General features: G+C 40.4%; 1 protein-coding gene across 1 annotated transcript; it reads left to right on the top strand.

The window, feature by feature from the left end:
• The first annotated feature begins 12,700 nt into the window (after positions 1 to 12,700).
• On the top strand, positions 12,701 to 13,648 carry LOC117498269 (olfactory receptor 6N2-like). The gene has a single exon (XM_034150284.1). The coding sequence runs from the start codon at positions 12,701 to 12,703 to the stop codon at positions 13,646 to 13,648; it is 948 nt and encodes a 315-aa protein (XP_034006175.1).
• Positions 13,649 to 14,236: the final 588 nt, after the last annotated feature.

The following is a 14,236-nucleotide window of genomic DNA, read 5'->3' as shown; positions in this document are numbered from 1 at the left end:
TAATGAAGCTAGACCATCATCGTGGAGCAGCAGAGCCTTATTATACATCCATGAGCAGAGCCGACAGGCAGGAAGACTCAAGCACACAGATCGCGCTGCATTATAATATATATATACACCATGCGTGTCATGATGGCACATAACAGCTCGCGGCCGCCGATTACTCCGGGTCCCAGACGCCCCCCATACCCCAAAAATATTTTTATTGCAGATCTACATGAATCACACAAACGACCTATTTTGGATTCAAAACGGCGAATTTCGCCGAAAGGTGACAAGTTTGCATCCCTGGGATAAAGTTAGCAACACACGTTAACCATGAACAGCTATTAATCCGTTCTCCTAATGTTATTTCATCCAACGTTGTGGAATTAGAGAAAAAGGGCTTCTAAACGTGATTTTTTTGTGGGGTGGAGGAATATAATATTAGTTAAATATAACATTGGGGCACGTGTGATTGTAATGAGTGGAAGTGGAGAAATTACGATCTCCATTTTGGGGTAGGCCTACAAGCTAGTATAATAAAGTTAACGTTACACAATAATAAGGAAGAGAGCTATTTGATATTCATTTAGAGTGCATATTTGAGACTTCCAAACAGTAAACAAAAACGTAATTTATGGGTGAGTGTTTTTAGTGTATTCTGTTGATTATTACCTGTCTGTATTATGTTGCAGCTCAGCTGATTTTGAAATGATGGCAAAGTGAGAGTGAAAACACAAGGTACATTTAATACTACTGTTGTATATAAGTAAGCATACTAAACATGTATTCTATCACTGTATTATATAAGTAATCTTGTTAGTGTATATTAGTAACCTACTGTATGGCAGGTGGAGGGGCAGTGATGTTACAGGTGGAGGACTTACTGGACATGTATACACTCATTACATACTGTACGTAAAATACGACCAAGAATGTGAGACAACTTTATACAAATTCATATCACATCCATTACTAATGCCATTTGTCATACTTTGTTAAACTCACAAATAATAAAGTTCCATAACTTCAGTTGGAAACAAAGACCACACCTTATCTCCCCAAGGCAATTTCCCATCCAATAGGTGTGCTATATAGGTGTGTATAACCCTTTCTCTTGTCTGTTTCTCCCTCTTTCAGCACAAGAACCAGAGGGGGATTCAATAGAGCCTGTGGGTGTTTCTCAATCGCGAGTAAAGCTGCTTCAGAGCCACTATTTCAAGCATACTACGTCATCGAGTGCCGCCGAAGTACTGTTCCAATCTCTAGTATACTTGGAAATCTACCGAGCCCGGCGTACTCCGTTTGGAGAAATATTGAGTCTGCACATGAGTAGACTTCGCGGTCTTAAAATCCCCACAATGCTTTGCGCACGGACCAATTTCCCCAAATCTGTGGCGGAAGATGTAAGGAGCAGAACACCTATTAGGGTGGCTGAGAGCCCCCCCTCTGCTGCGCGCCGTTCATTTGATGAGGCTGATCTCTATTTAATAAAGAAAGGAATTGAAAACACCGGAATCAAAAGTTATAACAATTATCTGAGTTTACTTGTAGGAAACAGAACACGTATACTAGTTTTACAGAGTACTCCGGGATTCAGGCTTGTGATGCGGTTTACAGGTAGACAGACCAGCTTTCAGAAAACGAGAAGTATGGACTCCAGGTTTGTGATGCGGTTTACCGTCTCTAGACCAGCTTTCAGCAAACCAGAAGCATTTTACATACAAAAACAACAGTATTCATATTCATATTTTGGGGCGGAGATGTGTTGACTTTTTCCTTCCCATTTTACTCTGAAGCGAATTACAGAGTCCGTGGGGAGGAGCTGTGTGAGCTGCTCACATCCCCCAGGTGTTTTTACTGGTTGGATTCACTTCTGGTCGGGTTCAATACAGCGAATCAGAGTTCTGACCAGAACGTGAGATTCTAAAGTTTCACAAGGTCAAAGTCAATCTTATCTCTGCCCCGATATCCACTCCCTTACTTTCCCATGGGATCTTTCACATAAACTATTCTTTCTCATACAATTAAACCTTGTGCACAAATATAATGATGCCCATAAAGAACCTTGAAAAGAACATGTGTGGGCGCTCTGGTGAAAAGGAGCTGTGTGTGTGTGAAACAGGATCTCTGGGTCAGTGAGTTGTAAGTGAGAAGACATTATATATGGGATTACTTAAAACAGTTCAAACAATACATGTTCACTTCAATACAATTCAAAATAATACATGTTTACTTCAATACAGTTTAGAATCATATCTTTTTACTTCAATCCCTCTTTTGATCTCACCTCACGAGATCAACATATAGCATTTGAAACATAACCACTGTCATTCTTTTCTACTGTGTCTGTCCCAACATTTATATAAATCCATCAGAAGCTGGGATTTAGAGCACTTTAAACCTTTAGGAACAGTCCACAACAACAACTTCTTATGACAGTGGAGGGAGAATAAAATATGTCTAAAAAAGTTCGTCCTTGTCGGCTGAGTCATCGTACTCTTCCCCCTCCGACGCATAAGCCAACAAGGGCATTTGGTATGAAGGGGAAGGGGCAGCTTTTCCCTCAATGGTGGAACTGATGAGTCTAACACACAATGAGCGGATACAAGGCACACAACAACAACCACATGTCACCAAAATGGCAATAAAAGTAGCCACAGAAATTAGAAAAGACATTATTAAACTTTTCCCTCTTTTGGTAACACATAGTTCTGTAGAATAAAAAACACAAATCCCTTAAACAAATGGGAATATAAAAATAAAGTTGAAAGTTCCTCCAAAAAATGGATTGTTCAGACAAAGTTCCACACCGGCTATATCAACCTGTTTCAGCGGGAAGTGGAGTTCTCTGTGCCGTCTTGGTTTGCCGTGTCTTTGTCCCCCCAGCCCGCTGACGGCGGCTTCTGGGCTGTCTGCTAGAGAGATGTCTTCTGGATTCTCCTCCTCCGGCCGCTGATGGCGGCTTCCGGGTCGATGCTGGAGAGATGTCCCGATCCTCCTCCTCCGGCCCGCTGATGGCGCCTCCTGTTCGACTGCTGGAGAGATGTCCTCCCGATCCTCCTCCTCCGGTCCGCTGATGGCGCCTCCTGGGTCGACTGCCTTGACGAGGGCCAGATCTGTCCTGATGTCGTCTAGGGTCCTCGCAGGTGTTTTCCCGACCGCACACTGGCTCCAGTGGTACCAGTTGTCTCCCTTTCCTTCTAGGCGGACAGCATGGGAGGTCCTTTGGGTCACTCGGTAGGGACCGGAAAATCTGGGGTTGAGTCACTTAGGCCTGATGACTTTCAGCCAGACGAACTCTGCTGTGTTGGCCTCGTGTTTCTCGGGTCCCCCTTTGGCGTCAGCAACCTGTGTGGAGAAGTCTCATACCAAGCCCTTAACCTGTTCCACTCTGAGCCTGTTTTTCAGGTCTCAGGCTCGAAAATGACATTCCCAGAACAAATGACCATATCTTCCCTTCTAAAAGGGTTAAATTAATAATCTTTTCTCAAAGTAATGATAAACCTGTGAGTTGGATGTAGAAGTGTCAGAATCAATATAAATGTTTTTTATTTTAAAGAAAATTCAGATTTTACATAGTAAAAAACTGTAAATTATAGTGTCCGTCCAAAAATTATTTTTTACAGATAGTGAAAACTACCCTTGGATGATGGGTTAGTAGACTAAAAGCTTTAGGAATCCAAAGTACAACATATAATAAGTACCCTGTATCAAGATTGATGCAAAACAAGTGAAATGTGACCTTTTTAGAGAGATTTAGCCAAAAACTGGGCCATCTGGGGTCATTTGGGTGGATTTGACCTATCTCTGGCCCCCCTTGCTCGATCTGGTTGGTTGACATACCCTTGTGACCGTTAGAGCCAATAGAATCGAAGGAGGAGACTCACATAGACACACATTGTAAAGAAAAAATGTTGCCGCTTCGCGTGTGGAAAGCGAAACTAAACTGGAGGAATGTCTCCTTCTGGAGTTTGGAAACTAAAACGCAGTTGTATTGCTTATGGATTATCAGAAATAATTTCAAAGAAGGCACAGACACATAGGATGAACCTATGGATTAACTGCAGCATCGTTTTTTTATCGTTTTAATGCCATTGAAGACCACTTTTGACCAAGGTAAGATATATTTACATGTTTAGCTTCTTGGCTCCACATGTGATGATGTACGCTTTCGTTGATAGCGTCGCAAATGTTTATCACTGAGTGTTGAGGTGGGCACCGTTAGATTCAGTGTCTCCAGGACACCAAAAAATAGTGTTTGGTTGTGCATCTAGGATAAGTAATAAGGGAGTTCTGAGTGAGTTTATGTGCCTTTGTAGGTTACGTTTTTTCGTCGAGGCTAATTCAGAGGCTGAGTGCTAGCATTGTGGGTTTTTTTTGAAAAAAAAAAATTAAAAAGATCAGTTAGCTGAGTTTCTTCCCGTTACATGGATATAACACATTCATAGTTTTATTCAATATTAAGATTCCTTAGACGTTGTTTCCTGCAAATGACGCGTTTATCCGCCCGGTACCGGGGGGAAGGCGTGAAACAGGTTAAGTTGCTGGAAATATGGTTTTGAACTCATGTCTTCTACTTCTTTAGTGTTTATTGGCGGTTGGCAAACCAACTTGTAGGTGCATTACCGCCACCAACTAGACTGGAGTGTGGACAAGAGACTATGCAGAAAACAATAAACAAAAAATAAAATATAAATAAAAAATAAAACAAAAATAAAACAAAACCGAACAAAAAAGTAACAAACAAAACAAAAAATAACCAAAACTAGATTATTTTAAATGTATCAATTTCTCTTAAAAGCAACAAACAAAACAAAATAACCAAAGCTAGTATTTTAAATTGATAAATTTCTCTTAAAAACGTAATAATCTCACATACATATTGCCTGATGTTATATCCTATCCCCCCTTTTTCTGAAATAGAATGCCGTTGACGGTGTTCTTATTTTCAGAAATATCGAGCCTTATACATCAGTTATTTAATATCAGCTTTCTTCCGGTCCCCCAGTTTGATCCCACTAACGATCATCCACTGTTCTTCTCGTTCAAATTCTAAAAATAATATAATATATGTCCAGCAGATGGAGCCAAACCTTAATTTTATCATTAGTCTGTTTGTTTTGTGCCACACCCTATTGGCCACCAGATGGTATCACCTGACCAGTTGCTCGCGGAAGCTTCCGGAAATTGGAACACTTATATAATTTTTTCAAAATCTCCTTCCATGATTGACCTTGTTTATATTATCTGACTTTGTTGATACGTGTTCGTTTGTATTTATTTAATATACTGGGCAATTATTGTCTTTAATTCTAAATGTCCTGTGTGTATTTGTTTAGAATATTGTAACACTCCCTGTTCGCCACCAGAGGGCAGCAGCTGACCATGAATGAACTTGTCCCCGCTCACTGATACTGCAAATCTATCTCCACTAGTGTCAATTATGCTTTTATCTCAATTATTACACAGATTTGACTTAAAAAATCACAGAGTCTATTCCCTTTTGCAGACTTTATACTACCTGAATTCTATCTCTGTGTACAGTGTGTACTGTGTACAGAGTGGTGTTCTTAAATTATGTTTGCAGTTTTACACACATTTTATCCCCATACAGTCAGGCAGATTTTTATTGTGCGATGTATATTTCAACAGATAGCGTGACTTCCTGAAGCAAGCTTCTACAACCCCCTTACGGCGATTGCGGCTTCAGGCAAGGAGTCGGAATCCAGTCAACAAAATCTCTTTATCGTCACGTTTAATGAGCCTGATTAACCCCACAGCAAGAGTTGTGATGAGATTCGGTCATTCCAAATAATTAGTTGGAGGTCGCGTCTCTCTCCTCCTCTATCACCCACCATATAACAATTACAGCCATTTTATACATTTAAAGCACCACGAAAGGTAACCGCATTAATCAATCTTATCATGATCTGCGGGGAATTTAACCCTTCTGTTTTTTACACCCCCGCAGCCTTTAATTAAAGCACTACAAGGCAACCGTATTAATCAATTTTATCTTGACTTACGGGGAATTTAACCCATACATCTTTTACAGCTTTGCAGCGTTCGTTTCTAGTGAGTTGTAGGACGGGACTGAACTACCCGCCTCTTACAAGCACTTTTGTGCCTTAGGTACAGGACTGAATACCCGACTCTAAGCACTATCAAACTATTCCAACTTGAATATGTATTGTATTTCCCACCGTGACTAAGAACACTGAGAACGCTGCTGACAACTCTACATTTTTTAGTATAATCAATCACAGATTTTTGATAGTCAAAACAGGTGTCTGCTCACCTTTTTGTATATGGCCATTGATTTAGTTGTCAACAGTATCTCTGTGTCCTCCCCCTGGACTAGATTCCGTCCCCTGGCTGTCGGTGTTCCTTTCTAGAGATAAGCACTCATCACGTCGGGGTCACCACTTGTTGGAGCAGAACACCTATTGTGGTGGCTGATAGCCACCCCCTCTGCTACGTGCCGTTCGTTGGATGAGGCTGATCTCTATTTAATAAAGAAAGGAATTGAAAACACCGGAATCAAAAGTTATAACAATTATCTGAGTTTACTCTGGTAGGAAACAAAACACGTATACAAGTTTTACAGAGTACTCCGGTCTTCAGGCTTGTGATGCGGTTTACAGGTAGACAGACCAGCTTTCAGAAAACGAGAAGTACGGACTTCAGGTTTGTGATGCGGTTTACCGTCTCTAGACCAGCTTTCAGCAAACCAGAAGTATTTTTACATACAAAAACAACAGTATTTATATCCATATTTTGGGGCGGAGATGTGTCGACTCTTCCTTCCCATTTTACTCCGAAGCGAATCAGAGAGTCCGTGGGGAGGAGCTGTGTGAGCTGCTCACTCCCCCAGGTGTCCTTACTGGTTGGATCCACCTCTGGCCGGGTTCAATACAGCGAATGAGAGTTCTGACCAGAACGTGACATTCTAAGGTTCCACAAGGTCAAAGTCAATCTTATCTCTGCCCCGATATCCACTCCCTTATTTTCCCATGGCATCTTTCACATAAACTGTTACTCTCAGACAATTAAACATTGTATACAGATATAATGAGCCCAGAAAGAACATAATGATACCCAGAAAGAACCTTGAAAAGAACATGTGTGTGTGTGCTGGCCAAAAGGAGCTGTGTGTGTGTGTAACAGGATCTCTGGGTCAGTGAGTTGTAAGTGAGAAGACATTATATATGGGATTACTTAAAACAGTTCAAACAATACATGTTCACTTCAATACAGTTTAGAATCATATCTTTTTACTTCAAGACAGACAGCATCTCAGTGAACATGAGGAGAAACAGACCTGAATCCAGCTGGTGAAACATTAATACAACATGTTGTAGCAAAACACCTAGGTGGTGGCTGAGAGCCCCCCCTCCGCTACGCGCCGTTCGTTAGATGAGGCTGATCTCTATTTAATAAAGAAAGGAATTGAAAACACCGGAATTAAAAGTTATAACAATTATCTGAGTTTACTAGTAAGAAACAAAACACGTATACAAGTTTTACAGAATACTCCGGACTTCAGGTTTCTGCTGCGATGCGGATACAGGTATCGGGACCAGCGAGTCAGCAAACAAGAAGCATTTTACATACAAAAACAACAGTATTCATATTCATATTTTGGGGCGGAGATGTGTTAACTTCTTCCTTCCCATTTTACTCCGAAGCGAATCAGAGAGTCCGTGGGGAGGAGCTGTGTGAGCTGCTCACTCCCCCAGGTGTCCTTACTGGTTGGATCCACCTCTGGCCGGGTTCAATACAGCGAATCAGAGTTCTGACCAGAACGTGAGATTCTAAGGTTCCACAAGGTCAAAGTCAATCTTATCTCTGCCCCGATATCCACTCCCTTATTTTCCCATGGCATCTTTCACATAAACTGTTACTCTCAGACAATTAAACATTGTATACAGATATAATGAGCCCAGAAAGAACATAATGATACCCAGAAAGAACCTTGAAAAGAACATGTGTGTGTGTGCTGGCCAAAAGGAGCTGTGTGTGTGTGTAACAGGATCTCTGGGTCAGTGAGTTGTAAGTGAGAAGACATTATATATGGGATTACTTAAAACAGTTCAAACAATAAATGTTCACTTCAATACAGTTTAGAATCATATCTTTTTACTTCAAGACAGACAGCATCTCAGTGAACATGAGGAGAAACAGACCTGAATCCAGCTGGTGAAACATTAATACAACATGTTGTAGCAAAACACCTAGGTGGTGGCTGAGAGCCCCCCCCCCTCCGCTACGCGCCGTTCGTTAGATGAGGCTGATCTCTACTTAATAAAGAAAGGAATTGAAAACACCGGAATTAAAAGTTATAACAATTATCTGAGTTTACTAGTAAGAAACAAAACACGTATACAAGTTTTACAGAGTACTCCGGACTTCAGGTTTCTGCTGCGATGCGGATACAGGTATCGGGACCAGCGAGTCAGCAAACAAGAAGCATTTTACATACAAAAACAACAGTATTCATATTCATATTTTGGGGCGGAGATGTGTTGACTTCTTCCTTCCCATTTTACTCCGAAGCGAATCAGAGAGTCCGTGGGGAGGAGCTGTGTGAGCTGCTCACTCCCCCAGGTGTTTTTACTGGTTGGATTCACTTCTGGTCGGGTCCAATACAGCGAATCAGAGTTCTGAGCAGAACGTGTTGTCTTCTGACCACAGCGTGAGATTCGGAAGTTTCACAAGGGCAAAGTCAATCTTATCTCTGCACCGATATCCACTCCCTTACTTTCCCATGGAATATTTCACATAAACTATTCTTTCTCAGACAATTAAACATTGTGCACAGATATAATGATGCCCAGAGAGAACCTTGAAAAGAATATGTGTGTGTGTGCTAGTGGAAGGAGGTGTATGTGTGTGTAACAGGATCTCTGGGTCAGTGAGTTGTAAGTGAGAATACAATATCTATATGTGTGATTACTTAAAACAGTTCAAACTAAATATGTTCACTAAAATACAATTCAAAATAATACATGTTTACTTCAATACAGTTTAGAACCATATCTGTTTACTTCAAACATTAATGTAGATATGATGAAGCATGTACAGACAGAGACAGCATCTCAGTGAACATGAGGAGAAACTGACCTGAATCCAGCTGGTGAAACATTAGTATAACATTAATGTAGATATGATGAAGCATGTACAGACAGACAGCATCTCAGTGAACATGAGGAGAAACTGACCTGAATCCAGCTGGTGAAACATTAACATTAATAATGTTAATTAATTCATAATGTTAATTAATTAAAACATTAATTAATGTAGATATGATGAAGCATGTACAGACAGAGACAGCATCTCAGTGAACATGAAGCTGTGATGCTGCTTTTATCACCATCCTTCTTCCTCCATGGAGCTCATTATATATTCATTAAAGGTCATCTGCCAATCACAAATATCATGTTGTTTGGAATGGCAGGTTCTGAGAAGGCAATGTCAAGTTAATGTAAAATAGACCTAAACATCTTAAAATAGTAAATATTTAAAGCGTTCCTTTGATTAATTCAGTACTTTGTTTTATGTTAGTAATATGTTCAGGTATCAGATACACACAGGGGTTAAATTGGGCCCCGGCTCATAGGACGATGCTCTGACTTCGTCACCCTCACATATTTGTCATATGTGTTCAAAAAACTACATATATGTTAAAACTAGGGCTGTCAAGTTAACGCGTTAATAACGCGTTAACGCAAAAAAAAATTAACGCCACTAATTATTTTAACGCGATTAACGCATGTGTATTTTTTGTCATCGGCCGCCCCGTAGTTTCAGAGCGCATCGAGTTTAAAATACCATCTACAAGCTGATACTGACAGCCCCGCTCCTGCCGCCCGCTTGTGGCAGACCACACTTCCAAGCTCACCGGCAGGCCCGGTGGTGCTGCTGACACATATGCCTCGGTAATTGTTTGGGTCAAATTTATTTCCATTTTCAAATATTGGTGTGATGATTCCTTTGCTCCAGATGTCAGGGAAATGTCCAATGCTCAGAAAACTATGTTAGAACTGGTTTATAAATGGTTCTTAATGATTAATAAAGTGTTTACAACCTAATTCATAACCTAATTATAAACCCTTTATGAATCCTTTATACGGGTAGTCTTATTGTAAAGTGGTACCGGTTAAACTGCCAGTCAGATTACATTAGAGGCCGTAACGAGGACACAACGGGTATTTTCCCGCGGGACACGAAGAGCTGTCTCCTGGTGTGTTTTAGTCATAATGAGTAATATTGCACAATGACCAAGAAAGACGGATGATTGAAATATAATAAAATGTCTCTGAGGATCATGTCCATCCCGAATAAGTGAAAGATTGTGTTTTTTTGGTTAATTCAATTTGTGCTCTTTCATGAATGTTAATTGGATGTCAGTCACACTGGATGTGCTCATGAAGTGAACAGATGCTAACCAGCACAGCGCTGCACATGTTCCTCCTTTAACACGTTTAGACTCAAAACCAAACATCATCCAGCAAATAGATGGATAATGAGACAATAGATGTTTTGCATCCATTCCCAGACAGTTTGAACCTTTCTATGCGGTGCGTGGTCGAGGATCTCTTTATTTTGACCTTAAGGGCTATATATGAGGCCCTAAAGACACTGCTCCTGTATCAAATGCACACATTGATGCCACCAAATAAGACAATGAAAATAGAAAGTATTACAAACAGAACCGTCTTCTTAATAGTTACATTTAACTGGAATTAATTTACATTAATTATTAATATATACACAAATATTCAACCTTCAAATTACCATTTCAAATCAACATAGCTCTGCACACTTACCAAAGAACAGTTAAAAGCAACTACGTGCTTTGTATTGGTCGGGCGTATCAGAATATCTTAAAATGTGTGTGTGGAAATCTCAGTTCAACCCATATCGACCCTAAATATAGTCTATGTTAAGAACGAGAAAGGTTTTAACATATATGTAGTTTTTTGTAAACATATGACAAATATGTGAGGGTGATGAAGTCAGAGCATCGTCCTATGAGCCGGGGCCCAATTTAACCCGTGTGTATCTGATACCTGAAAATATTACTAACATAAAACAAAGTACTGAATTAATCAAAGGAACGCTTTAAATATTTACTATTTTAAGATGTTTATGTCTATTTTACATTAACTTGACATTGCCTTCTCAGAACCTGCCATTCCAAACAACATGATATTTGTGATTGGCAGATGACCTTTAATGAATATATAATGAGCTCCATGGAGGAAGAAGGATGGTGATAAAAGCAGCATCACAGCTTCATGTTCACTGAGATGCTGTCTGTCTGTACATGCTGCATCATATCTACATTAATGTTGTATTAATGTTTCACCAGCTGGATTCAGGTCAGTATCTCCTCATGTTCACTGAGATGCTGTCTGTCTGTACATGCTTCATCATATCTACATTAATGTTGTATTAATGTTTCACCAGCTGGATTCAGGTCAGTATCTCCTCATGTTCACTGAGATGCTGTCTGTCTGTACATGCTTCATCATATCTACATTAATGTTGTATTAATGTTTAACAGCTGGATTCATGTCAGTTTCTCCTCATGTTTCGTGTTCATTGTGATGATTGTCTGCTGGTTTATGACTCATTTCACATATATGTCATATGTATAACCACTCTTTAAATCATTGTTATTTGCTCATGCTTTTGTTTGAACAGGTGGAGGTCAGTTTCTCCTCACGTTCACTGAGATTATGTTTCTCTGTTTTCATGATTAATCATATATTAACATTCTTTAAATGAATGTTATAACTATTAATGTTGTGTGTATATATTAACATAATTGTTTAAACAGGTGGATTCAGGTCTGTTTCTCCGCCTGCTTCGTGTTCACTGTAATAATCTTTCTGCCTTTTCCTGATTCATTATGAAACAAAATATGTATTTTATATTAATGCTGTATATATTAATGTTATATAAATTGAAGTTAATGTTTAAACAGGTGGATTCAGGTCAGTTTCTCCTCACGTTTCGTTTTCCTTGTGCTAATGTTAGTTTAATATCTCACTTATAAATGTTATTTTGAAGTCATATGTATAAATGTTTCTTACATTATTGTTATATATTCACGTTAATGTTTTAACAGGTGGATTCAGGTCGGTTTCTCCTCATGTTTACTGAGATTATTTTTCTCTGTTTTCATGATTAATCATATATTAACATTCTTTAAATGATTGTTATAAATATGAATGTTGTGTGTATATTAACATAATTGTTTTAACAGGTGGATTCAGGTCTGTTTCTCCTCACGTTTCGTGTTCCTTGTGATGATTGTTCTGCTGGTTTATGACTAATTTCACATATATTAATGTCATGTTTCTCATTTTTCGTGTTCATTGTGATGATGCTTTTGCCTGTTTCTGATTCATGATAGATATTTATCATTGACTTATACATTAATGTTAAAGCAGATATTTTAGTATCTGATTGTATATTAATTAACTGTAAATTCATATTCTATGAATACACGTTTTAAATATGAATGTTAAATAAATGAGTGTTCTAAATATTCCAGTTTCCTTATTACTACTGTATATGTCAATGTGATATAAACTAATGTTATATCCTTTATTTAGATGTTAACAGGTTGGTTAGCTCTGTTGTTGTTACTGTTGTTGTTGTTGTTGACCTGAGGTCACAGCGTGTTGTTTGTTGGGGTCTCCTCATGACGTCAGCAGGGTTTAACGTGACCTCGTCCCTGACGCTGGTCGGTTTCTCCTCGCTGTCTGGCCACAGCTCGCTCTTATTCTTCGTGTTTTTGTTGCTGTACCTCTTCGTGTTGTTCAGTGACTCTCTGGTGATTTATATCATCTGTTCGCAGCGAGCTCTTCACCGGCCCATGTTTGCCTTCGTGGCATCATTTCTGTTGAACTCTATCACAGTCAGCACACTGACTTATCCTAAACTTCTGTCAGATCTGTTGCTGTCCGGCGCCGGCTTGGTGCAGGTGTCCCGGACTTTGTGTCTGTGCCAGGGTTTCTTTGTTAACACTCTTGGTGGAGCTAGCTTCATGCTATTGTCGGCCATGGCCTTTGACCGCTACCTGTCCATCTGCCACCCCATGCACTACGCTGTGCTGGTAACTCCTGCCAAGGTGGTGCTGATGCTGCTTTTCTGCTGGATGCTGCCCTCCATTCTAGTGGCAGTCTCAACGCTGCTGGCTAGCCGCATACCGCTCTGCAGGGCGCAGCTCAACAGGGTCTACTGCGACCTCTACAGCCTTGTGAGCCTGAGCTGCGGTGGTGCTGAAGCGCAGCTGAGTCGACTATACATTTTGCTGCTCGCAGCAGTTCTTGTCTTCCCGGCCGCCTTCTTGCTCTTCTCCTACGCTAGGATCCTCTTCATCTGTCTGCGGCGCTCACGTAGCTTCAGCAGCAAAGCTCTACAGACCTGTCTTCCTCACCTGCTCGTCTTCTTTAATTTTACCATCTGTGTCTGCTTAGATCTGCTGCTCCGCGGCCTGCAGAGCAACAGAGAATCTGACTCCACCCTCATCATCTCCATTGTGATCCTGATAGTACCCACTGTGCTGGACTCGCTGGTGTACGGACTGAAGTTAAAGGAGGTGTTCACGCATGTGAAGAGGCTGCTGCGCTGCCGCAGAGACAGCTGATCCCAACACTGTTTGATTGCACCACACAAAGATCCATGCAGCCAGAAGCATTTGTTGCACATCAGGAGAAACAGTGCGGCCCATATTCAGTTGATCACCACAAACATAACTGAGAGCGGGAAACATTTTCTAGGCCTCCTTCTCGGCTCCACGTCACCATGGGCCATCCCCAAGAGGGTCCCGTCTCCATCCTCCCCTAGAGGGTCCTGTCAACTTCTATATCTAATAAAATATGAATAGGTGACATAAAAGAAAAGTACCAAAATGTATGAACATATACAAAAACTAGATAAATACGTAAACAAAATATTAAGAATACCGTCAATACCGTTCCGGTACATAATATGTTTAAGGTACTAGAAGATTGTTTACTTATACGTACATTTGAGGTTTGCATTTCTAAGGAAAAGGTTCCCAGAATTCTTCAAACATATTTAGTATTCCAGCGTGTGAGGTGGTCTACTAGGGGCCGTGGTGGTTGTACAGTTTGACTGCTGCAGGAAGGAAGGAACTGTGGTATCTCTCTGTGAAACACCGTGGTGCAGCAGCCTCACTGAAGGAGCTGTGGTATCTCTCCGTGAAACACCG

The sequence above is a fragment of the Trematomus bernacchii genome, unplaced genomic scaffold (assembly GCF_902827165.1).
Source record: "Trematomus bernacchii unplaced genomic scaffold, fTreBer1.1, whole genome shotgun sequence".
Lineage (NCBI taxonomy): Eukaryota > Metazoa > Chordata > Actinopteri > Perciformes > Nototheniidae > Trematomus > Trematomus bernacchii.
The sequence above is the reverse complement of the archived record's forward strand: the minus strand, read 5'-3'. Positions and strand labels throughout refer to the sequence as shown.

Coding starts and splice junctions, on each gene's coding strand:
- LOC117498269 (XM_034150284.1), top strand. CDS start 12,701: ATGACGTCAGCAGGGTTTAACGTGACCTCGTCCCTGACGCTGGTCGGT.